The 23164-nt window shown below is 40.6% G+C and overlaps 1 protein-coding gene across 1 annotated transcript; it reads left to right on the top strand.

Moving 5' to 3' along the window:
* The first annotated feature begins 1282 nt into the window (after positions 1-1282).
* Positions 1283-18645, top strand: HHLA1 (HHLA1 neighbor of OC90). The gene is made up of 17 exons (XM_064397412.1): positions 1283-1686; positions 1933-1995; positions 6193-6301; positions 7176-7235; positions 8319-8399; positions 8863-8946; positions 9041-9124; positions 10446-10529; positions 11081-11137; positions 11246-11332; positions 12129-12221; positions 13200-13397; positions 13904-13975; positions 14199-14273; positions 17288-17444; positions 18084-18178; positions 18400-18645. Exons 2-17 carry the CDS (start codon positions 1990-1992, stop codon positions 18441-18443), a joined length of 1386 nt encoding a protein of 461 aa, XP_064253482.1. The 5' UTR covers positions 1283-1686; positions 1933-1989; the 3' UTR covers positions 18444-18645.
* The last annotated feature ends 4519 nt before the right edge of the window (positions 18646-23164 follow it).

The raw sequence follows: 23164 nt of genomic DNA, 5'->3' as shown, positions 1-23164 counted from the left end.
CTAGGTAATTTATATGAATTGTGTGTCTATACTATGTTACTAAGAGACACTAAAAATGTCTTCTTTTCCTGTTCTGGATTTTGGGATGCTGGTTATGGACACAGTGCTGCCACACAAAGGGATGCTGGAAAAAGGAGGCATGTAAAGACTATACTCCTGAGAAAGCTACTTGCTCAGAGGGATGTTCTGAGTGAGAACACAGCATTGTCCCCAAGAGTCAAAGTTGGGGCTGAACAAAAGCCCCCTCCCAGGTCACCTGAGCATTGCTCAGCAGCTGAGGAAAGTTAAAATTACACAGTCCCAGGGTAAAACACAGCATGAGGCAAAACCTGCTGAAAGTCTAATTATCCTCACAGGCAAACATCAAACGGCTGGAACTGATCCCAGCACACACATTTTCCTGGCTATACCTGGTTTTGTCAGCTGTTACAGAGAGGACTTTCATCCCAGCCTTCTTGATGTGCTATTGAGCAACTGGTAATTAAGTCAGTAAAAGTAAATCTTGTCAAAGAAAAGGTGCTTCCATATTCCTCCAGCTACAGCATTCAGTCACAAGTCTCAAAAATTTTCCTTTTTTCAGAGCAGTAAATTCCATATGGAATGAAATAATACTAGATACAGTGACACCCCACCACATAATGTTTTTTTGTGAAAAGCAGAGTGAATGAAAACAAGGAAAAATTGTGCATGCATGTGCACAGATGTGTGGGCATCTTACAGACCAGCTACAGCTCTGTTAAATGTGGCTGCAGTTGTCTTGCAGCATCTGAAGTTCTTGCTTAAGGCAGGATTGTTAGACAGACAGAGACACAATTCAACCACACACATAAAATGGTTGCTAAAGCACTTTTTGTTTCATAAACGGACTGTGCACCCACTTAAATTTCTTTTATTAATTGCTATGTTTTGAGTGGTTTCACAAGTTAAAACGTTCAGTGGATTGTGATAAAATTACTGAATGGATGATCACTGGCTTTTAACCATGCTGCCTCTAAACTCACTGATTTCAGAGCAATTATTTCCAGGCTGCTGGAGTAAACGGTAGCAGAATTTTGCTGACTGTTTCAAGCAGTTATCTTCCCTTGGATACTGCTAAACATCACTCAGCAGCACTGAAATTGCCTTATGTCATTGCTCTGACCTGACCTCTCTCCCTTCCTCACCACTTAACCAGGATTCCAGGCAATTTTTCCTGTTGTAACTCACATTTTTTTCCTTTTGAGGTTCCACACTTAAGATACACTTCAGGTGTCACCTCTGCCCTCTTGACAATGTCCCTTGTTTGAACTGAAGGATGGCTAAAGCTTTACCAGAGGGACTCACCCTTGCCGACTTCTCCCCATCAAAGGTGGCATGGGTCTAATTGCAGTAAGCTGAGCTGTTCCTTTAAAAGGGAAAAAAAATCCTCCACAATTCAATTCTACTGCCAAAAGGAGCTTCCAATCCCCACCTGACCTGCACAGAGCCTTTCCATGCGGGATTCAACAGGCACTTTGTGTGCTTATGATTGTGTTACCTCTGGTTAGTCCTTCAGGGATTAGGATAACTATTTTCACAGGATTTTAAGGAAATATTATCAAGCCTGTCTACTCAAAGTTTTTCACAAAGTGTTTATTAAGAACTGGCAATAACTTCCAGTGTTATATAGGCTCTGAAGATAATAATTTTTTTGCCATGAGAAATCAGGTAAGTTGACATTAACTATTCCAGATCTTGGTGGTTGTGCTTGTACTTGGAGGAAACCATTTCAGCTGTGCTATGAATGCTCAGTGGGAATGTAGCAAATTAAATTATTTTTTAATTAAATGTATATTTATTGCATTATATTGCATTCTCACACAAATCTGAACTAAAAAGTAATTGTATCAATGTAATGAAGTGTGCACTTGTAACATGGGCATATTTTCACATTAACTTGAAATATTTCCTTAGACGTGGTGGATGATGGTGTGCTTAAAATGAGACATGACCTTTAGATGTTGCAACTGAATGAAGGTAAGGAAATTCATACTCAAGTACTTTCCTCTTTTATTTCTTTGTTCTCTTGATTTCTGTTCCGCTCTGTTAAGCGTGAAGACATGAGGAAACTGCTTGATATTGGAGTGCAGTACGTTGGTACAGGAAAAATGAAAACAATTCAAACTTCATAGTTACCTGCCATATTAAAAGGAGTTCCACTGAAGCATAGCTAATAAACACATTGGTTTAAGATTCCTGTTAACCCAGAGTAACAGAGAGGGATTTAATAAGAGGTCTTCATGAATGTATAAAAGTAATTTGAACTGGATTAAAATCTCCAATTCAGCAGTTCAGGGAACTCTGGATCAACAGCTCTAAATAAAATAGATTCTACTAATATCATTCAGCTTAAAATAAACAGAGGAGGATTGTTATACCAGCAGAGGTGAAGGAGAATTTGTAACCAAAGGCTTGACCCTCAGCCTTTATCAGACAAATGTTTGGAAGGAAAACCTTCTCTGAGTCAGTCTATGGGATTTGTCTGCCTGCTCAGGGCTGTGAGGCTCCTGTGCCTTCAGTGCCTGTGAATCTCGGTATAGTCTGAAATGGAAATGGTGATTTTGGTCTGGAGGACAATGAGGGTTTCATATTTGCAACCTGGACATGTATTTCAGTCATCGCAGTGGAGTCACTTCAAGAGAGATACAGTTGCAAAGTAATAAAGACTTGTCCCTGATAAATAAAAATTGGATATTAAATAACCAGAGTAACGCAAATGTGACGTGTACTGCAAAAGTTAATATTACTAATATTCACATTGCTGAGAGATAAGCTATTTCAGGCAACAGCTCTAGGAATAGTTGTCACACATGGTTTTGAAATTTAGTTGGATAGCATAAATTTCAGAGAGTTAATACTTGAAAAAGATTTTGGAAAGCAACTACAAGCTAAAACTTGAAATTTAAATCAAGTCTCTACCAAATAAGGAGCAAGGGTAATCCATTTTTGACTGATATCTTTAGTATTAAGATTTATTTGCAATTTGTTTTTAAGCATTTTGTTCTCGTCAGGGAACACACCAGTGCTAAAAATGGCATTCAGGCAAAACAAGCGCTCTCATGAATGGAGGATTTTCCATAGTTTTGTAGCAACAATACTCAATATTTCTCTGCTAGAAGCAGAAGAGGATTTGTCTTACTGTAATCCATCCTTCCAGGTTATGTTTGCCTGTTGTCCCTATTGTTAGAAGTTTTGCTTGGCTGAGTCTGTAGTGTGATAATGCCTTCTCTAAATTCCTGCTGGAAATCAGCACTATGTGTACAGAAAACTGTGTGTGTTGATTAGCACAGAGGAGCAGCTCAGTGGGGAGGACAGCAGGGAACTGAGAATTCAGGTGAGCAAGAAAGCATCACCCAGTGTGTGGGGAATGCTTCCAAGCACAATTTGTCTTGCTCCATTCTGTTTGTATTTTTACAGCTTTTCTCTCTCTCCTAAAATAGATGATCCCCTCATGTGTCAATCCACTTGCCTCTTCTCTGTCTTTTAGGAATGTGGTCTCTCTAGACCCTGCTCTTGCTACACCAAGTCCTCTGTCAAATGATTTTCCCGTCCTGCTGCCATGAACAGCTCTGGCCAATTTAAATAAATCAGAACTAAGTTAGATCTCTGATAGGAAATTATCTGCTATCTACCCTTTTACTTATGAACCTTTGTAAAACAGTTGTGCTTTCACAACAGTCTGTGAAATGCTCTCACCAAGGATTTCAGGGTTAGTGTGACTCACTGGTGACCCAGGAGAGCCCATATTCATTAAAGCAGGTCCTGGAAGTCAAGTTTCCTCATGGTGGATGAACACTGGCCACTGATCTGTAGGGACAGATTGAAAATGGGGCAGGGCATGCCCTCTTCTCACACCTCCTAGCTCTGGGTCTTTCACCCACCATGCAGCCAAAATCCTAGTGAAGGGCAGAGGTGTGGGGCCATTCACCAGGCAGGGCTGCAGAGACCCTCCAGCTGACCAGCCTTGCACCTCAGGGACAGCTCAGTGGCAGCATTTCTGTTGTCTGTGTTCCCTGCTGCTGTCCCTTGGGTTGGTGTGCACAGGGCAGCACTGGCTCTGCAGCCTGGTCACTCATGTGTGCATGGAGCAGGTCAGAGGGGCTGTGGCCCATAACACTGAACCATCATCACAAAGCACAACTCATCCTAATGCAGGTTCTGCAGAGCTAAGGTGACACTTCTCACAGTACAATCAAAATTTATGAAGTTCTATTAAAAGCAGCAAATCACCCCACTTCTCACCTCAAACAAAGACAGAGCCCAATAGTTCTCCTTTAATAGGGACTTCATTATCTAGATGCACCAGCCACCACAGACCCCTGCTCCAAACCACATGTCGTTACAAACCTCCCTTTACATGATCATCCAACTCTCCACCTCCCAAAAGCTGCTCTCCCCAACAGCCACCTCCCTGCTGCTTTGCAAAGCACCATTTCCTCATTCTCAGCTCCACAGAGGAGCATCTCTCACTAACTCCTCTCTATTTCATTGAGCCAAACCAAAGATGACAAAAGACTTATCAGAATCCAGAGATGTGGATTGGTTTTATACCTATCTCCATGCAGACTATACCTCCACTGCTTCCACCACATCAGCCTGTGAGCAGGCTTGAGCTAACACACTGCTCTCCCCTAATTACAGAGTCCACAGAGCCATTAAAAAAAAACAAAACCAAAACAACCAAAACCAACCAACCAAACAAAAAACCAACAAAACAAACAAACAAACAAACAAAAATTAAAAAAAAAACCCAAGAAACAAAAACAGAACCAAAAAAAAACCTGTTACAAGTCCCAGGAAGCTTCGTAACACCAGAGAGTGGAAGCAGGGATAGCCTTGCCAGGGAGTCAGGCCCTGGAATTTTCATGACAGAAACATTTTCATGGTCTGCAGTCTAGCAGTTTTCCAGATTCCAAATATTGTTGCAAGAAAAGCCAGGTTTAGGATTTTTGGTGCTAGACTTGTCCATGGGATACTGGACTCTGTCCATGCATAATTCCTCCTAGAAGGGTGATGGAGTATGAAGTCTGGGAATGAGATTTGGCCAACACTTTCTGCCTCGGTTCTTTTCTTCTGCACATGCTGTGTAGAAACTGTGGATGAGTCCAGGCTTGGGTCTGAGTAAAAAGGATTGGACAGATGGGCTGAATAGGTAGGATGAACTGCTTGAAAACTCTCAGAGCTTTGCTTGAATTAGCAGAGCTGGCACTTACACATTTTTGACTCATCAGACCAGCAAAGACAGACATTTCCAACACAGAAATATTTTGTATTGTTCCACCATCCCAAGGAAGAGTCTCTTTACAGCCACTAAATACAAATAAGCCATTTTTTAATATGTTAATTCTCTGGTGATTTCAAGATGAAAATATTTTAAATGTGATGACGATAGTTTTCTAATCAAACATTATTATCTTCAAGATAATGTTTTTCTGCATACTTGCAAGATTAGCTGCTCCAAGAGGATATTAAAAAATTTTGGACTTTTTTTTTTTTTGCTGGTTTTCATATCATCCCTCATTTTCTGACAACTACAGAGTTATTTGACATGTTCTGATATTGCAAAAACAGAGGAAACATGAAATGAAACATTTTTTTCCCCCTCCCTAACCATCTAATTAAATCTTTGAAACCTGGAAAGCAGCTCGTGGTCTGAAAGGCAGAACACTGTTAATCCTTGCCAAGCAGGTAGGCAAGGCAGGACAGGACACAACTTGGTAGTAGTAACTACAAAAATACAAAACCAGGAATGATAAGAAAAGCAAGATTTGTGTGGAAGAGAATTTCATTTGACATTTCTGGTCTGAAACTAAACATAAGCAAATTTTATCTTGTTTTAACAGAATGGCCTTAGGCACTTGATGTGTCAGGTACCTTTCAGGCACAGCTCATCCTGCCAGAGGAGAGGGTTGTGTTGACAATCTTAGCAATTCCCCAGAAAATCCAGTTAGGTAGGACTCAAAAATCAAGAGGCACGTGCTAAACTCACAGCACCCACAGGCACAGAGGAAATTCTGATTGTGGGATCTCTGCTCCTTTGTCATTTCCAACACCAATCTTTCTCTGCATCACGGAAATCAGATATGTGGTCAAACCATTCTGGGACAAGGGTTGGACAAAATTGCTCAATGCTAAAAATTTTAACTCTACCAAAAGAGCATTTCTCTCTCCTAGACCAGCCAAACTTGCTGGAAGTCAGCATCCATAATGCAGGGGCTCTGCTGGCATGGGGCAGTGAAGATGAGCCTGGGATTTCTGTGTCTCTTTCTGGTTTTCAGCACAGGTAAGGACAATGCTATGGGGCTCCCCAGGGAATAACCCAGTGCCTCTTCCCAGCTGCTCCCACAGCCCCATTCCCACATCTGTGGCAGGATTGGTTCTTTCACCCTGTGTAGGCAACACTGAGGGGCTGGAGCTCCAGGGCTGGTGTCACTCAGCAGAGCAGACCTGTGATGCCTGTTCCTGGATCCCATGCCAAGAATCTGGAAACAGAAAGGTTTATAAGGAAAGAGAGAGAAGGGTTATAGAAGAGCCCCTACCACCTAGATTGTCAATCCAGATTTAACTGTGACTAATTGAGGGTTGTTAATAGAGCTGGTTAAGACTATATCACAATTTATAAGCCTTGGATTATACACTGGGTATTTCTCCTTTATGAACATACATAAAGGGGAACTTGGATGGGCTGAGAAGCTGAAGCTTCATAGGAACATGGCAGATTTGCATTTCCTAGCAGGATCTCCTTTGGAGATCCTTTTGGATTACTCTTAAGAGGCTCTCAGCTCTCCTCTGGTGGGATAGGAAACCTAAATCTCAAGCAATATCTTCAATTTGTCCTGCTGTGCACCTCAGCTGGTCACTTAGTGAATCCCAAAAACCCAGTCCAATCTCCTGAGCTCAGTTTCAGCCCATTCCTCCTGCAATTCAGCTCTTGAGGACAATCCTCAATTGCATGACTGCTCTGAATAACAAACATGCACAGAGAAGGGAAGATTTGTTTGGATTTGGCCTTATTTTACTCTGTACCTTGCAGCAAATTCTGAATGTAAGCCTAGTGAATATCTCTACAAATATTTGCTATTGTATTTTTATTTTGATTATTGAGGGGAAAATTCAACAGGGAAAACTGTTTTTCAGCCTCTTTCTTCACTTTTCAGCTTCGTGCCTAAGAAAAGAAAATAAGAAAGAGAAGCAATTGGCAGTGCTGGCTACTGCAGGTAACAGGCAGCACATCAGGAGCCCCAGCATCAGGGTGTTAATGGGAGGGGGAGCTGCTGTGCTGGGCATGGAGGTGGCAGCAGATGGGCCCTGCTCCTGCAGGGTTTGTGAGCCCCAGCCCTGCTGTAAGGCCACCCCACCCAATCCAGTCCTGACCAGGTTAACAACTGTACTTCCCAAAATCTACTCTTCTCTTTTTCCTTTCTCTCCTTCCCAGCTCTTCATTCTCTTTTGTTTTTCCTTTTCTCTCTTCTATGCTGTGGACTAGTGCTGCTTTCAGCCCTAGGGTGCAGCTTGGCTTCAAACTGGTTATAAATAGTACTGATGTCACTAGAAAATTGCATTTCTCCCCAAATTCAATTTTGTTCTCATCTCAGCTTTCTGTGCTTCTTTTTCTATCCTGCTCTGTTCTTCCTCTCTCTGTCATGCTCACAAACACCTTCCTCCCTCACACAGACACTGCACTGCTCTGCTTCTGCATGACTTTGTGGGAGGGTAGCAGAAAAAGTCTTTGAAAATACTTGGGAAAAACAAATAAGCAGCAACAACAAAAATAAAACACGTTAAGATAAAAAGTGTGATTTGGCTACATCAAAATTATTCAGTTGTAGCAAGCAGAATAGCTGTAGCAAGCAATGTAGCTGAAAAAACAAAAATCTGTATTTTCATGTAGGTTCATGAAGGTGGAACATTTCCTAGGCACTTTCTCTGCCTTTTGTGACCTGTGTGGTGAGATCTGCTGCTCTGTTGGCAGCAAAAACCCATCACCCAGCAGGAGAGGGCACCAGCATGCCAGGGCTGGCAGGGTCCTGCAGCTGCTCAAGGGCGTGGTCAAGCTGGCAAACCTGAATTTTGGCCCACCACTCTACTGTTGCTCTATCTTACTATTTTCTAGAATCATCTCTGTGGTCCTGGAATTTCATTTTCCCATCAGTGTTTTTGTTTGGTACACCCCAAAAAAGGGTGTACCAAAAACCAAAAGCTGCTCATTTTGGTTTTCCCATTCTGGCACATTTCCAGCACACACAAGCAGTGGATGCAGAGCTGTTTCCTTGTGCCTTCATGTACCCCTTTCCTTTCAGAGCTGCCTGCAAAGTCCCTGGACCTGGCTGGCATTAACCTGACAGAGCTGGTGAACGGGATGCTGAGCACTGCACTCAGAGGTAACAGGACAGGGCTGGGCAGGTCACAGCTGCCACCCAGCAGTGCAGGAGAAAAGGCACTACAAGTGTTGGCAGGAGAAGCTGTAAACATGTGCTGTGGGCCTCCAGAATTGCTTCTAGGAGCATGTTACCTTCGTGCATTTATCATGCAGATGGCTGTTTACCCCAGAGAGCTTGGAAATTAGTGTGGGTTTATATTTAGACACAATATAATTACTTGTGGGATACCTTTCAAAAACACTTTCTAATCCAGTGTACATTTCAATTAAAAGGAAAACAAAATAAAAAGGAAGAAGCAACACAAATGATCCTTCCTTCAGGGGAATGAGAATGGACTGAGTATGAGGCAGCTGTATCATACTGGCACCTTGGGAATCCTTTAGACACTAAATGAGCAGAGTCAAAACATGCTGTTCTCACTATTTGTTCCCAGCACTAATAGCATGGACCTGTGTTTCTCCAGGTACCAAGAAACTCTTCTCTTTGCTGAGCATCACCTCTTACAGCTCATTTGCCTTCCACAAAGTGTCAGTCACCATTTACAACAGTGAGTGTTGGCTTTGCTCGGCTCTGGAGCAGTTTCTCTCCCTCAGCCTGTGCCACAACACACTGATTTTTTTTTTCTCTGTCCTTCCCTCCAGTCTCTAATGCAAAAAATATTGACCCTGGCAAGTTCCCTATGCACTACTGCTACTGTTTGAATAATGTGACAAATGATTTGACAGGTGGGTACACAAAAGAGGTTGGCAATTGCATGTGCTTAAGGTGAGTTATTTCCTTTGGAGCTGAAGGCTGTAGTCTGAATTCTGCAGACTTCATCCTTACGATTGCCACCACCACACTGAGCCAACAGCCATAGCTCACGAGTGGCTGCTGTAACTCCACAGCCTCAGCCTCAGGTGGCTGCAGCCAGCCAGCCAGTCTGGGATGGAGCCATCAGTCAAGTGACTGGCATGGTTTGACGGCAAAAAGCCTCCTTTCCTCCTTGGAATACAAATTGCAGCACAGGAGAGACATCCATCAATATATGGTACCTTACTTTAGTACCTTTTCTCTCTTGGGATAACCCAGAGGAGATGAACAAGGGCTTCTCTGCACCAACAGAGAAACTTCCAGTAACCTCAATGAGCTCAAGAGAAGTGAAAGGCAAGCACTAGCATCTTCAGAGAACTGCTGAATGGACTACAAAATAATGTCAGGCAAACCCTTCACCTGAAATCCTCACTCATACCCCTGATTTCACAGAATTTAACATTTCAGGATGCATCTGAGTGACTGGATTCTTTAGCTGGTAAATGTAGGGCATCAAGAGTAGATCAGCAGCTACAGGCCAGACTCCACACCCTCTATGCCACACGTGGTGATCCTGCACAAGCCCCAGTGGCTTTTGTGGCTTTCTCTGGTCCCACACATCTCACAAGCCTTTATGGATAATTACCCAGTTTGCCTTGGAGAAGAACAGAGAAACTTTAATCTTTGTGCTGCAATTCCAGAATATCTTGGGGGTGGGAGCATTCTCCAAAGCAGTAAAAATTCAGGGCTCAGGTCCAGCACTCCCTAAGTGAGAGCAATGACCTGTTGCTGCTAGGAGAAATCACTAAAACACCACCAGCTATTTCCTGGGCTACATCTGAGTCATCAGTATATCTGAGGCAGAGCCCAGAGGAAAAAATCCAATGCCTATTGGAAGCTTCTACTCAGCAGCCAGGCAATTACAGCAGGCAAAGCCAGCAGGCTTTAGATCTCCTACATTTAAACAGACTAAGTAAAGCATTACTTTAAAATGTTCTCTTGAACAGGTGAATTCCATTTAAGTTTGCTTTTAGACACACAGATGCCATTTGGGATATCATCTTTAAAATATACTTCTGAAAGTATTCTTCTGGTTTTTCAGTCCACTCCAGCAAAATATTTTAACCTTTAAAATATTTTAAACTTTGACATATATGAACATATATCTAAATATCATCACATATAAAAGTGAATTTTTGACTACATGATAGGATATGTCTTTTCAATAATAAACTTTCTCTATTTGTTGTCCAGATTTTACAGCTCTACTTGTTGATATCATTGGAAACTCCACCAGTTATCTCACAGAAATTTTCAAATCCACTTCTATTCTCTCAGGTTTGCATTTCCTTTAAACATTTATCATTGTCTTATCTGTCTCATTTACTTCTGGCATGAAAACAACCATAAAAATGTGGATAAAAGCCTTACTCAATAGTATTTTTCTCGCAACACATGGAACAAGATACATATACAATGTGAATGTGTAATATAGAGATGTACATGTTTCTACATTATGTTGTTTGAATGTTTTATAAATAATTACTAAAACTTGGTGGGTTTGAGAATTATTATTACATAGTGATATTTTGAGCAATTCTGATTCACAGAGAATAAGTATGGGCTATTTTATCTGAAGATTTTTTTTCACACATAAAAAATACTTGTAACTTAGAATTTTAATTAGATAGAAACTTTTTCCCTGAAGATACTAACATTTTGCTTTGATGGTGTTTTGAGATTATTGTCAAAAATTAGATCAGAAGGAACATACTTGGTCAGCTGCCATAGCCACATGCCATTTTTTGTTTGTGTTTTCAACTGTTTAAGACAATTCTATGTAAGGAAAACTGGTAACAATGATCTCTTTTATGTTTTTTGCCTTTCAGTGCGTCAGAGCAATGACTCTGATTGTATCTACATCTGTGTGATGGCAGGGCAGACAGGTAAAAGTTAAAATCATTCCACCCAACAATATTGCCCTAGTTTTCCTCAGTGATGATTTATACTGGAAACAAGCCTTTCTTTATATTTGTAAGCATTTCTATTTGCAGGGAAAAATCTGTCTGATTTTTTGGAAATACTAGATAAGTCTCCTGTTATTAATTACACATTTTCCAGTAACACATCATCCAACCTCGGTAAGTACATCCTGGGGAATAAAAGGAAACAGCAACCAGAGTGAAAATCATGTCCAGATAGCTCTTGCAATGAGTACTCCATCCTCATTACCACTACTATAAATATTATTTTATTTCTTATTATTGATTATACATTTGCATACTATTATGTATTTGGTCATTGTTAGAATAATATTTTATATTGTTGAAAATTTGCTACAGTAATTATATCATAAATGTAAGTAAATTTTACAAATCTTTAAATTATTTGTTATAAGGCATTCTGGTGGAGGAACAACAAAACCTGCTGGAATGAGAGCTTTTAAAGAATTCAGTATTGGGCTGGGGAGGGTCTCTGGTGCTCTTAAATCTAACTGGGTGCCTTCCATAGCTCTCAGCACAAATGACCTCCTACATTTACATGAGTTACATTCAGGGTGGAGGTGAATGCATTCAGTCATTGCCCTGTGTGGTTCCTCCACCCAAATCTGCTTTGCCAGTTCAAGCTGCACTTCAGGTGCTCACCTTTCACTGCTGCCCATCACTATCTCCCATTTTCAAGGACACATTAATGCAGGCAGACTGAAATCAGTGGCAAGTCGTGCTGAAAGCTGTGGAATGTTTCCCTCCTTTTAAAACCAACCAACCAACCAACCAACCAAACAAACAAAAAAAAAAAAAAGGCACTTGGCCAAAACCCTCTTTAATTAGAAACAACAGCTGCTTCTATGGTAGCAGAATGTGATTTCCTTCCTTTTTCTCACACAATATGCAGTGGACAGCGAGTGCTCTAACCTTGTCTTCTCATACTTCCAAGAGCTAGATTCGATTTTCTCAAGTTTTGTGAAGTTGCAGGAAGACCCAAACAAGACACTGGATTCGTCAGCAGAATATGTGTGGACATTTAAACGTGAGCAAATATTGTCAGACCTAAATTTGTGTTCCCCTTGATTAATGTCTTGACAAGTGATGTTAACTCCAAATAAAAGGTAGCATAAAATTTCTCTGAAGAAACTCCTGTGCAAAGATATTTTACCAGAAAAAATAAATTTTCTAAAGCAGCAGAGAAGAAGAGAAAAACTGATTGTTGCTTTCAAACAAAAAAAAAAAATTATTTGAACTATTTCCTCTTATTTTCTATGGGTTTCTTTTTTCTGCATTATTCTCTATCTATTTCTTTATATGACATTCAGCTGTACTTGCGAATTTCATAAACTTTAGTACATGTAACTTTGCTACAGGGCTACAAGATATAAAAGTGCTGCTCTGCTTCATTTTGAAAGCCAAAAAACAAGGCTTTGCTCCTGCTCACTTGTAGCAGAAATCAATAGAAATTCCGACCTTGACTTCATGCCTCCTTTTCATTGCAGCTGCATCTCTCTCCTACAAAACACCTGCATTTCCTGTAGGCAGTCTGCTGTCCTTTATAATTTTTTTTTTAATTTCCTAAACCACATGCCCACCTTTGTTATCTCTCATAGCCACAAGTGTCAATTCTCAAACTGCAGAATCTGCCCTCCTGCTCACCTTCAAACAGACAAGACCTTTCTCTTTCTGCTGTAGTGAAGCAGCTCAGGAAATTAAGCACAAATTATGTAAAGGAAAAACCAAAGCCCTGCAGGAACATTTCAGTTTCATTGTTTATGAAAACTCACATATTAAAATGTCCTCGGTTAAAATTTCAAACATTATTGGAGCTCTCTGTTCCATATTTAAAACAAAATTGAAAAGTGCCAGTGTTTCCATATTTAAAATTGAAAAGTGCCTGTTTAAGTGCCAGAGAAGTAGTCAAGGGGTAGATGGGATTTTCTGGGTGTATTTTAGATGTTATTCTCCCCAGTGTGTTGCAGTTGCTGGTGCCCTTTCTCTGTCTCTCTTGCTTCTCCAGCTACCAGGATCCCCCTCGCCCAGAAAGGAGGGGGAATCCCCACCACGAAGTCCCCGCTGTGGCCAAAGACAATTGGAGCCAAAGGATCATGGTTTCCATCTCCCCACGTGGATGCTCCCAGGCCCCAAGGCATGGCCAGGCCCCCTCTGAGCCCTGGGGAGGGCTTGGCCCCATCACCAGCCCTGCAGCCCAGCGCCAGTGAGTATGGCCATGAGCCCTGGAGCCTGCCCCACCCCACTGCCGTGGGGTTTGGCCAAGTGTCTCTGGGTGGAGGCTGGAAAGCCCTTCAGGGACACCCACTCTGGGGTACCAGTGAGTTGAATACTTTATTGCAGAAATGTCAAAGTCAGCTATAGGTTCCATCCCGTAGTTTCCTAGCTTTATGGGAAGAAACCTCTGCCACTTGGATCTTCCCTCACATTTAGCTCCAAATTTAGTGAGCAGACCTGTGAAAAAGCAATATAGAAATGCTTCTTTTGCCTTCTTGATGCCTTTTTGAAGCCCTGCCCTTCCCTCGTCTAAATGCTATTCAAGTTCTAGTCAAGTACAGCTTTTGTCCTTCCTATTTCATCCTGGCATTTCCATATGTCACTGGCAGTACTGGGTGAGGGACTCGGGCTGTTGAGCTGTCTCATACATATCAGTTCTTCTCAGCAGACATAAATAATGAATAAAAGGAAAGGTGTGTCTCTCTGTTCCCACAGCTGACATGTCCATGTTTTGGATGCAGACAGTGTCTCCACAAGAAGCCAGCAAACTCATGCAAACAGAGCCAGGTAAAACTGATCTGGGATAGCAACAAAGTGTGTCAGTTAGCACATTTATGAAATAGAAATTAATAGATGACTGATAATGTGTTTATACATCACTGTCTATATAAATGTTTATTAATGAACTGTGAGTTCAGGGGTTTTTTTATTCCTCTCTGCTGCTCCATGAATCAACCTGCCTTTTTGTTTTAAGGTGTCAAAGCAATTCTATTCTTTTCCCTCCCCTCAGATTTGCCTTCCACAGTACTGTCTCTGCCACCCTCCTACCGACCTGGTGTGACACTGAAACTTTACTCAGCTACCAGTAAGTAAATGCACCTCATGCAGCAGAAACTGCAGTGTGTTTTCAAGTAATGCAAGATAGAAACATTCACATGCAGAAAAAACATACATGGTTAATTAGCTTGTGATAGTTTATGTACGTAAACCACCCCAAATGTTTGAGGGACTGCTTCCCATTTGCTTGGGAATTGTACACAGCTGCAAATTCAAAATATAGATTATATTGTGGTGATAGAATTAACATAGGTACTCTGTGTGGCAATTTTAGCATTGATTGGTTATTGCAGAATTCATTCTTAAAAGTCATTCCAAAAGAAAATGTCATGCTTTAAATCTCATCATAAACAAAATGATGAAACCAGCTCATGCCACATGAAACCCCCAGAAGTGTCCTGAATTTGCAATACTGCAAACTACTTCCTCAGCTAAAAAAGGATCACCATCAACTAGATTTTCATGAAAGCCTCAGTTCTCATCTGCTTGTGTTTCTGTGTGGTGGTTGTCTAGGAGAAGCAGGGATGCTGGGTGGTGCAAAGATGACATATCACCTGACCTCCAGGGGTCTTCAATATCCTTTAGGCTTGATGTTTTAGATAAAACCAGAAGAGTCTAAGGAACTAAAATGCTGGGCAAATGACTTTCATTTTCATGGTCATCTTTTTAACTCTTATAATGTTATTTATTTCTGAAATCAGATTTATTTTTCTCTCTTCATACTTCTGTTTAAAGAGCTCCAAATACCAGAGTCCTCCTCTGGTGTGCAACACCATAGATCCTGGAGAACCCAGGATGCTTTGAAAAGGTGGAAAACATGGATTTCAGTGAGATGGGTGAATTGGAGTCACCAAATGCCTCTCTGGGAGAAGCCATGGAGGCACAGGCTGTCTGCCTGATCCTAATAATCACACATTTTGGGAAATAAATCCAGCAGTGTGATCCTTAAGTAAGAAAGGGCACTCACATTGTTCTGAGGGATGATTAGTGGAATCATTTCCACTAATTCATTTCTTAAATCACAGAAGTGGGTGCCAACTAATAAAGAATGTAAATGTGCATGTTAGAGCGTGCAGGGAGGGATATTTTGAGTCTGAATCATTCACAGTAACCATAACATTGGTCTTCACTGACAGCAAAATTTAATCTCAGTGTCACAGGGATGTGATATTGAATTAATAAAAGAACTGTCTGTTTATTGCAAAAGGTGGTCACTTCACTACTCCTGACAATAATGTGGCAATTTGAAACACATGGGAGGAAATCTCTGCACAGGAGCTGTGGTTCTTGCCTTTTCTGGTCTCTTGACTAATTCAATTTCTTAAGAAAGATAATTTTTAGAAAGGAAAGTTCTGAAATGAATTCCTACTTTTACTTATCTTTGTGAACTTATGTACTGAACACAAAAAAATACATTTCACGGTAGAAATTTATTACAGAAGAAGTATAAAGCATTACTATGAATGGGTGAAAATTTAAATTTTAATGATATTATGTGAATATACTATGCAATCAAAAAATTAAATAGAAAATTAATTGAAAAATAATTTAATCATCAAACAAATACAGTATTATGCAAATACAGTGTTAATTTAAAGTGATTGTCAAAAATGAAGACCAAATCAATTTCCTTAGCTTTTAGCATTATTGTTTGACTTCTCCTTCCCACATAGATGACTTCAAATTGAAATTGCCAATGTTCAATTTGCAGCTAGATAAAACTGAATTTCTGCTGGTAAAACACATAGCTTGAGTAAAGCATTTAATACCTGTTTGGCAGATTAGGAGGACCCACTTCTGCAGAGGTTGAAATTCATAGGAAGGTGGCCTTCAGTGAGTTTTAATTATTCATCAACTTCATTATTTCTCATCATTTTTAACATTACTTTTGAGGGACAACTTATATTAAAACCTCATTGCCCCATGCTCTGATATTTGGTTATTAACATGAAGTGTGTTTACTTAAGCAAGGAATAATTAATTCTTAATTTACTCCATGTAGGAGAATATCAAGGTGCATCAAATGCTGTTAAGTGTACAAAGACTAATGACATTTATGTGAAATTGCTGGGATGAAGAGAAATGGGTTTCCCTCTTGCCCATCTCTGCCTAGTTTCACCTGATATCTGTGTAGTGCCTTTGACACAGCTGGTTTTCAGAGCAGCCTGTGAGTTTGGGAGCTGCCAGTGTCTGTGCCCTACTCCTCACACACTCCTGCTATCTTGGTCAAGCACTGCCAGCAGAGAAATAGTTTCATAGCAATGAAACCAGTTTCTCTTTCATGTTGGTAGAGCCTTGATTTTCCTCCTGCCCCAGAATGCCATTTTATATTAAATTTCTTGTCAGCACTAGATGACTCAAGCTTATTTCAACAGAACTTCATTAGTCCAAATTTAACCTTCATAACCTCTGCTATCACATAACATAGCATTGCCCAGAGCTATAAAGTGTGTGAGACATGTGAACCTGGAAATGCAATTACACTGTCTAAGGGGATTATACTCAGCAGGTAAGGTAGTTTATCCACACATGGCCAAAGCCTGCTGCTACTTACACAAAAATGGAAAAAATAGTTGACAATCACACCATGGCTGCCCTCACTTTTCTTTCTTTTCCTTCCTTCCTTCCTTCCTTCCTTCCTTCCTTCCTTCCTTCCTTCCTTCCTTCCTTCCTTCCTTCCTTCCTTCCTTCCTTCCTTCCTTCCTTCCTTCCTTCCTTCCTTCCTTCCTTCCTTCCTTCCTTCCTTCCTTCCTTCCTTCCTTCCTTCCTTCCTTCCTTCCTTCCTTCCTTCCTTCCTTCCTTCCTTCCTTCCTTCCTTCCTTCCTTCCTTCCTTCCTTCCTTCCTTCCTTCCTTCCTTCCTTCCTTCCTTCCTTCCTTCCTTCCTTCCTTCCTTCCTTCCTTCCTTCCTTCCTTCCTATTTTCAGGGATATCCCGTATTTGTTGGAGTAGGGAAGACATTGCTTTGGAGATCAGACAAGGCAGAGCAAGAAATGTAGAGGCACAAGGCTTTGGGCTAGTTCAGGGTTGTGTTTTGTCCCCAGGGTGCCCCCAGGCCATGCTCAGAGAGCCCCGTGTGACCTCACCTCCTGTCACCCTCGTAGTGCAGAAGATCAACCCCTGTGTGATGGAGCTCTGTAGGTTCTTTCAGCTGTGCCTCTGTGTTGGTCAGAGAAGATATTCCAGAAAGGAAGCCATGAGGTAAAACCTGGAACTGTTTTTAATTTCTCTGTCTGCTTAAAATACTCCTTCAGGCTTTTTGTTCCCAAATAACAATTTTCAATCACCAAAGATTGTTTTGGAGGGTCTGTGGCCACTAGCTGAGACCTAAATGTATCCCAGTGAACTGATCAGTACCTGATCTGGCTTCAGTATTCCAGCTAAGTGAAAAAAGCTCAGCTGCGTCTTTCCAAACATCTAATGACATCACTGAGGTTGGAATCTAGTTTTTTATTTCCATATTTAGTTATAGCAGCATGATAAACTGTGGTTATCATGGAATCATAGATTGGTTTGAGTTGGAAGGGATCTAAAGACCATTTATTCCAACTCTGCTGCCATGGGCAGGGACACTTGCCACTGGACCAGGTTGCTCCAAGCCCAATCCAACCTGGCCTTGAACACTTCCAGGGATGGGGCATCCACAACTTCTCTGGGCAACCTGTGCCAGTGTCTCACCACCCTCACAGTAAAGAATTTCTGCCTAATATTTAATCTGAACCTGCTCTCTTTCAGCCTGAAGCCATTCCTCCTCTTTTTCCTCCTCCATGCCCTTGTCCAAAGTCCCTTTCCATGAAAGATAGCAAGCCTCTTATCTTTAACTGCATCTCCTATCTGTAGCTCCATCTTCAGATACTGTGTTGAATACTATTCCTGGTTTGTGAAAAATGCAAGTTATGTCTGCGAAAGAGTCAAAAGAGTTGCTTACTCCCACAGTAAGTACATTTTCACTTTATGTCTCTATGTCTCTACATACTTTTTTATGAAGATATAACAAAGATTTTTGCATATCCACAGAATATTTGTTGTCTTTCATCAGATAGCTATTTTATCTGATAATAATTTTAAAGGATTAAATAAATTATTTTACCTTCATTCATGCTTAATATTTTCTTGTAAAACCTCTTCTAACTAATATTTTCTTGTGTTCTTCCAGCATTAAAGCAAAAATGCCTTAAAAACATCTGTACATCAGTTTAGAGCACTGAGAAATTTTACTGCAAGTTGGAAGACTGGTGGCAGTTTTAGTTTTCTTTTTGATTTCTCAGTGTAAAAATCAGAAAGCAACATGTTATTTGTAAATATTTGAAATCAGACAAGCTATTAACCTGATGTTAATCTAGATATGTCTCCTCCTCTAAGTCATTGTAAAAATAATATCTAAAGACCAGAGATATTTTATACAAGTGATGTAACTGCAATAAAAACATTGAAAGTCTTTTAAAAATCTTATTTTATAAAAGATATTTATATGTCTGGTTAACGAATGCAAATAGTTTCTATTTATTTTATTGACATTTGAGACATAGTAGTCAAAATTAACAAATGCAAAGTAATTTAAAAGCAACTTGAAATACTGAAGACAAGAAGGACTCTCTAGTGTTAAACACATGCAGATTATCTTCCAAATCAAAAATTTCCATTACTTCAGCAATTCCAGTTGTGCAGTGTCAACCCAGGAAGTGACAGGATCTCTTGTACTTTGAGATGTATTTGTGTGAGCTCACCAGGACTCATAGAAACATGGAATTATAGAATAGGTTGGAAGGGGCCTTAAATATTATTATCTGCTTCCAACTTCACCAGATCAGGTTGCTTAGGGCCTCTTCCAGCCCAGCTTGCATTTTCTTGATACGCAAGTCTAGTGAACTAAAAACCAGTTCTAAAAAAAAAGAAAAGATAAATCAATTGCATGTTCCATAGTTTTCTATGCTGCAGCAACATTGTGCTACATCTACCCAGAGTACATCTTCAAGCCATTAATACTGTTTTTAAATAAGAAAAAATTGCACTATATCTGCTGCACGTTGATGTTTCACTGAAGAAAGTAGTTCAAAGGCAAAGCCAAGGAGGAAAGTGGCAATATGAGCAATGCTGACCCCAGGGAGAGGGGGGATGCAGCAGCTCTCTTCCAAAATACATTTCACTGATGAGCTCAATAGCATGAGAGAAGAACTTTGGTCTTGTCAAAGAGCAGGATAGATTGGAGTGGCACCAATTTCAGCAGATATTGAAAGTTAGCTCAATGGAATAAATAGGAATGTCCATACAGTGAGCATGTGCTGGGAATAAGACATGCTGCTATCCAGAAGGACCTCAACAGGCTGAAGGAAGGGGCCAACAAGAACTTCACAAAGTTCAAAAAGTGCCATAACATGGCCACGGTACTGCCATGCCATGGGAGATCTCACCCTGTTGCAGCAGCTCTCAGTCTGTGCCCATTGCCTCTTGTCAGGTCACTGGGCACCCCTGGACAGAGGCTGGCTCTGTTCCCTTTGCACCCTCCCCTCGGGTGTTCATTGGATTGAGAGACCCCCCAAGGGATCCCCGCAAGGCCCTTCTAGTGAAGAGTCACAGCTCTCTTGTCCCCTCCTCATGAGAGGTGTTCTAGTCCCTTCATCATCTCTGTGCCCCTTCTCTGAACTGTCCCAAGCTTTTCCATGTCTGTCCTATAGTGGGAAGCCCAGAACTGGACACAGCCCTGCAGGTGTGGCCTCACCAGTGCAGAGCAGAGGGGCAGGAGCCCCTCCTTCAACCTGCAGGCAGCACTTTGCCCAGTGCAGGACATCCTGAGCCTTCTCTGCTGCAAAGGCCCCCCTCTTAACTCCTGTTCAACCCTGTGTCCAGCAGGACCCAGGTCCTTTTTTAGTGAGCTCCTTCCCAGATGGGTGGCCAGCAGCACATACTGGTGTATGAGGCTGCACCTCTCCAGGTGCAGGACTTGGCACTTTTGTTGAGCTTCATGGAGCTCCTGTTGAGGCCCTTCTGGATGGTAGCATGACCCTTTGAAATGCCAGTCACTCATCCCATTCAGTGTCACCTGCCAGCCTGCCAAGGGTCCATTCTGCCCCATCATCCAGGTCATTCATGGAGATGCTAAGCAGGGCTGGATCCAGCACTGGCTGCTGGAATGCACCACCAGGCACTGGCTTCCAAACAGACTTTGTGCCACTGGCCACTGCCCTTAGGGCCCGACCAGCCCATTGTCAACCACCTCCCCAGGCACATCCAACTCAGATATCAGCATGAAGATCTTACAGGAGACTGTGAAGGCCTTCCTGAAAACCTTGTAGGTCTCAAAGGGCCTTTAACTCATGTAAGTATTTTTTACAATTTCCAATTGTCAGACTTGTCACTTCATGCTGCACTTCAGTGGACAGTTTGTTGATGGACTCTTTGAGGGGTAGCTGTGTCTGTCCCTGGCAGAAAGCACACCTTCTTGATGAAAAGCAGCTGGCTCAAAGCTCACTGAACCAACCTCCTCCTGCATTTCACTCAGCCTTGGATCAGAGCCACCGAGGATAGATTAAAGAAGACTTCCCAACCCTGAGGAATGCCAGTGCTTAAAGCTGAGTAAACTCTCACCCATCTTTCATCACCAAACACTACCTCTTGCTAAGCCATTAAAGCCACATTCACATGCCCAAGAGATTTTGTGAGTGATTAATAACAATGGGATGACTGTTATTTAATTACAGCCAGGAGTATTAGGGAAAGTTATGATATGGTGGAGGCACCTGCAGAACAGACTTCTCGGTATAGATCCTTTACATGGCTGGAGCCATATCACCAAATACACTGTGGGCATAATGACTCCAAGGAATCTCATGGAGGAATTAATTAATAAATGTTGAAGTGGGTTTGATAAAGGAAGGGATCACATGGGTGAGGTCTATATCCAAGTGGGTATAAATAAGTTAGTACTGGCTTTGCTGAATTCATTTGTCTTCCATCCAGCTGCTTTGGGATAATATCCCTCAAGGTAAGTCTTTCTGGATGTTGTCTATAATAAGGGAAGCAAGAAGAAAACAATGTAGAATAAGCTATTTGTGACTTAGGAGTAATACACAAAAAATATAGGCAAGAGATTTGGGAAAATAGACTATAAATATTTAGAGCTGTTACATTTATAATCTCACTTCCTGATGAATTATGACAAGATTTTCTAATAGAGATGAATTCCATAATAAGCAGGTACGTATTTGAAAACTGAGATATATATATGTGTGTGTGTATATATATATAGATATATATACGTGTTCATTTAGTTGTCTGTAAAAAGCCCTATGCCTGACTTACTTGTTCTAAATTTAAAGTAATTTGTGACTGCAATTAAAACCCAATCTATCATCTTCCATTTAATGAATACTAGTGCAACACATTTAAATAAATATTTTATACCCATTTCTTGAAGATCTGCAAATAACACCATATCTCTCATTAGGAAAAAATTAGGATATATTAGATGAGTCTCAATATAGATTAGAATAAATGTTTGACTACAAATTTTTGTGATATGAAACAAATATAATAGATTGTGGATAAACTGAATTCCATAGATGCAACATCAGAATAACTTCATTTACACAGTATTTCACAATATCTTCATTTAAACCTAAGAATTGTTTGAACATTGTATGAGATGAAGGAAGATGTGAAAACTGTTTGCAAAACAAAATAAACTGCAAGTGCACCATTCTATGTTGCATGGCAGTTTCATAGTCTGTTGGCTCAAAGCAATACCAAAATAAATATTGTTAGTCAGACTTTTAGACAACATTGCTAAAATAAGGATATATAAGGCTCATCATTCCTGTAATATGCACATTTACTATGATAAGGGTAAAAACTGAATTTTGTCAGCCAGAAATATATCCAGGCTACAAAAGAATGATTTCCCAAAATGGTGTCTTCCCACTCCCAGACTGAAGAGATAACATTCTGTTTAATATTTTACTTAACTCACCAGGCTCACCAGTCTGCTGTGTGACTTTTTTCTTGTCTTTGGATTAAACAAAAATATGATTGTAATTCTGCTGGTGTCTATGTCCATGGTGGTGTACAGTGGTAAGTGGCAATGTATTTTTATGATTATTTGACATGTCAAAATACTATTTTAAGTATGAGTATTTGGAAACAGTCCCTTAGAAACTGCTCACATTTTGGTGTTCAAAACCCAAATGCACTTGAAGACATTTCTTTATTAAATACTTATAAAGTATTTTTCTCAGGACTTATAGTGAAACAACATAATATGTAGAGGGGTTAAAAATACAACCAAAAAAAATTTCAACTTCTTTTTGCTAGCACTTTGTCATTATTTAAGCCATTAGGACTCCAAATTTATAAGTTTCATATAAAGAGATTCTACTCATTAAATACATTTCTATTGTCTTAATTCTCCAAACCATTCAGTACATCCTGAAATAGAACCCATGTGCACCTAAGGCTCCTCTTTTGAATTTTAGTATGAATAGCTTTTTCTTCATATAACTCTTTATATTTTATTGTCATGAGTGAATGAACTTCCTGAGTCAGAGATGGGCAAACATCTCAAATTTCTGCAGTCTCTGCACTGGGTAGGAATGTCAGTAAGAGTTATGATGTGCAACAGAAGGACTCTCGGAATGTCTATCACCATTTCTGGTCAATCCATGGGGATATTTCTAAAGGGAAGAGAAAATTCAGGATCCCAGAATAGAAAAATTCTTCACTGACATTCATCAACTTCACCAGTTGCTTGTATTGCAGTTCAGAAACCAAACAGGACTAACACAAAACATACAGGCTATAATTATGAAGCTGAACCTTAATGCATCTACTATATAGAGAGAAGTCAGAGAGAATATTCACATTTCCCACTGCAGTGACAGCAAATGCCCAAATACCTGCACTACCTATTTATTTTAAAAATGTGTATT

Source organism: Passer domesticus, chromosome 1 (genome assembly GCF_036417665.1).
Source record: "Passer domesticus isolate bPasDom1 chromosome 1, bPasDom1.hap1, whole genome shotgun sequence".
Taxonomy (NCBI): Eukaryota; Metazoa; Chordata; class Aves; order Passeriformes; family Passeridae; genus Passer; species Passer domesticus.
The sequence above is the reverse complement of the archived record's forward strand: the minus strand, read 5'-3'. Positions and strand labels throughout refer to the sequence as shown.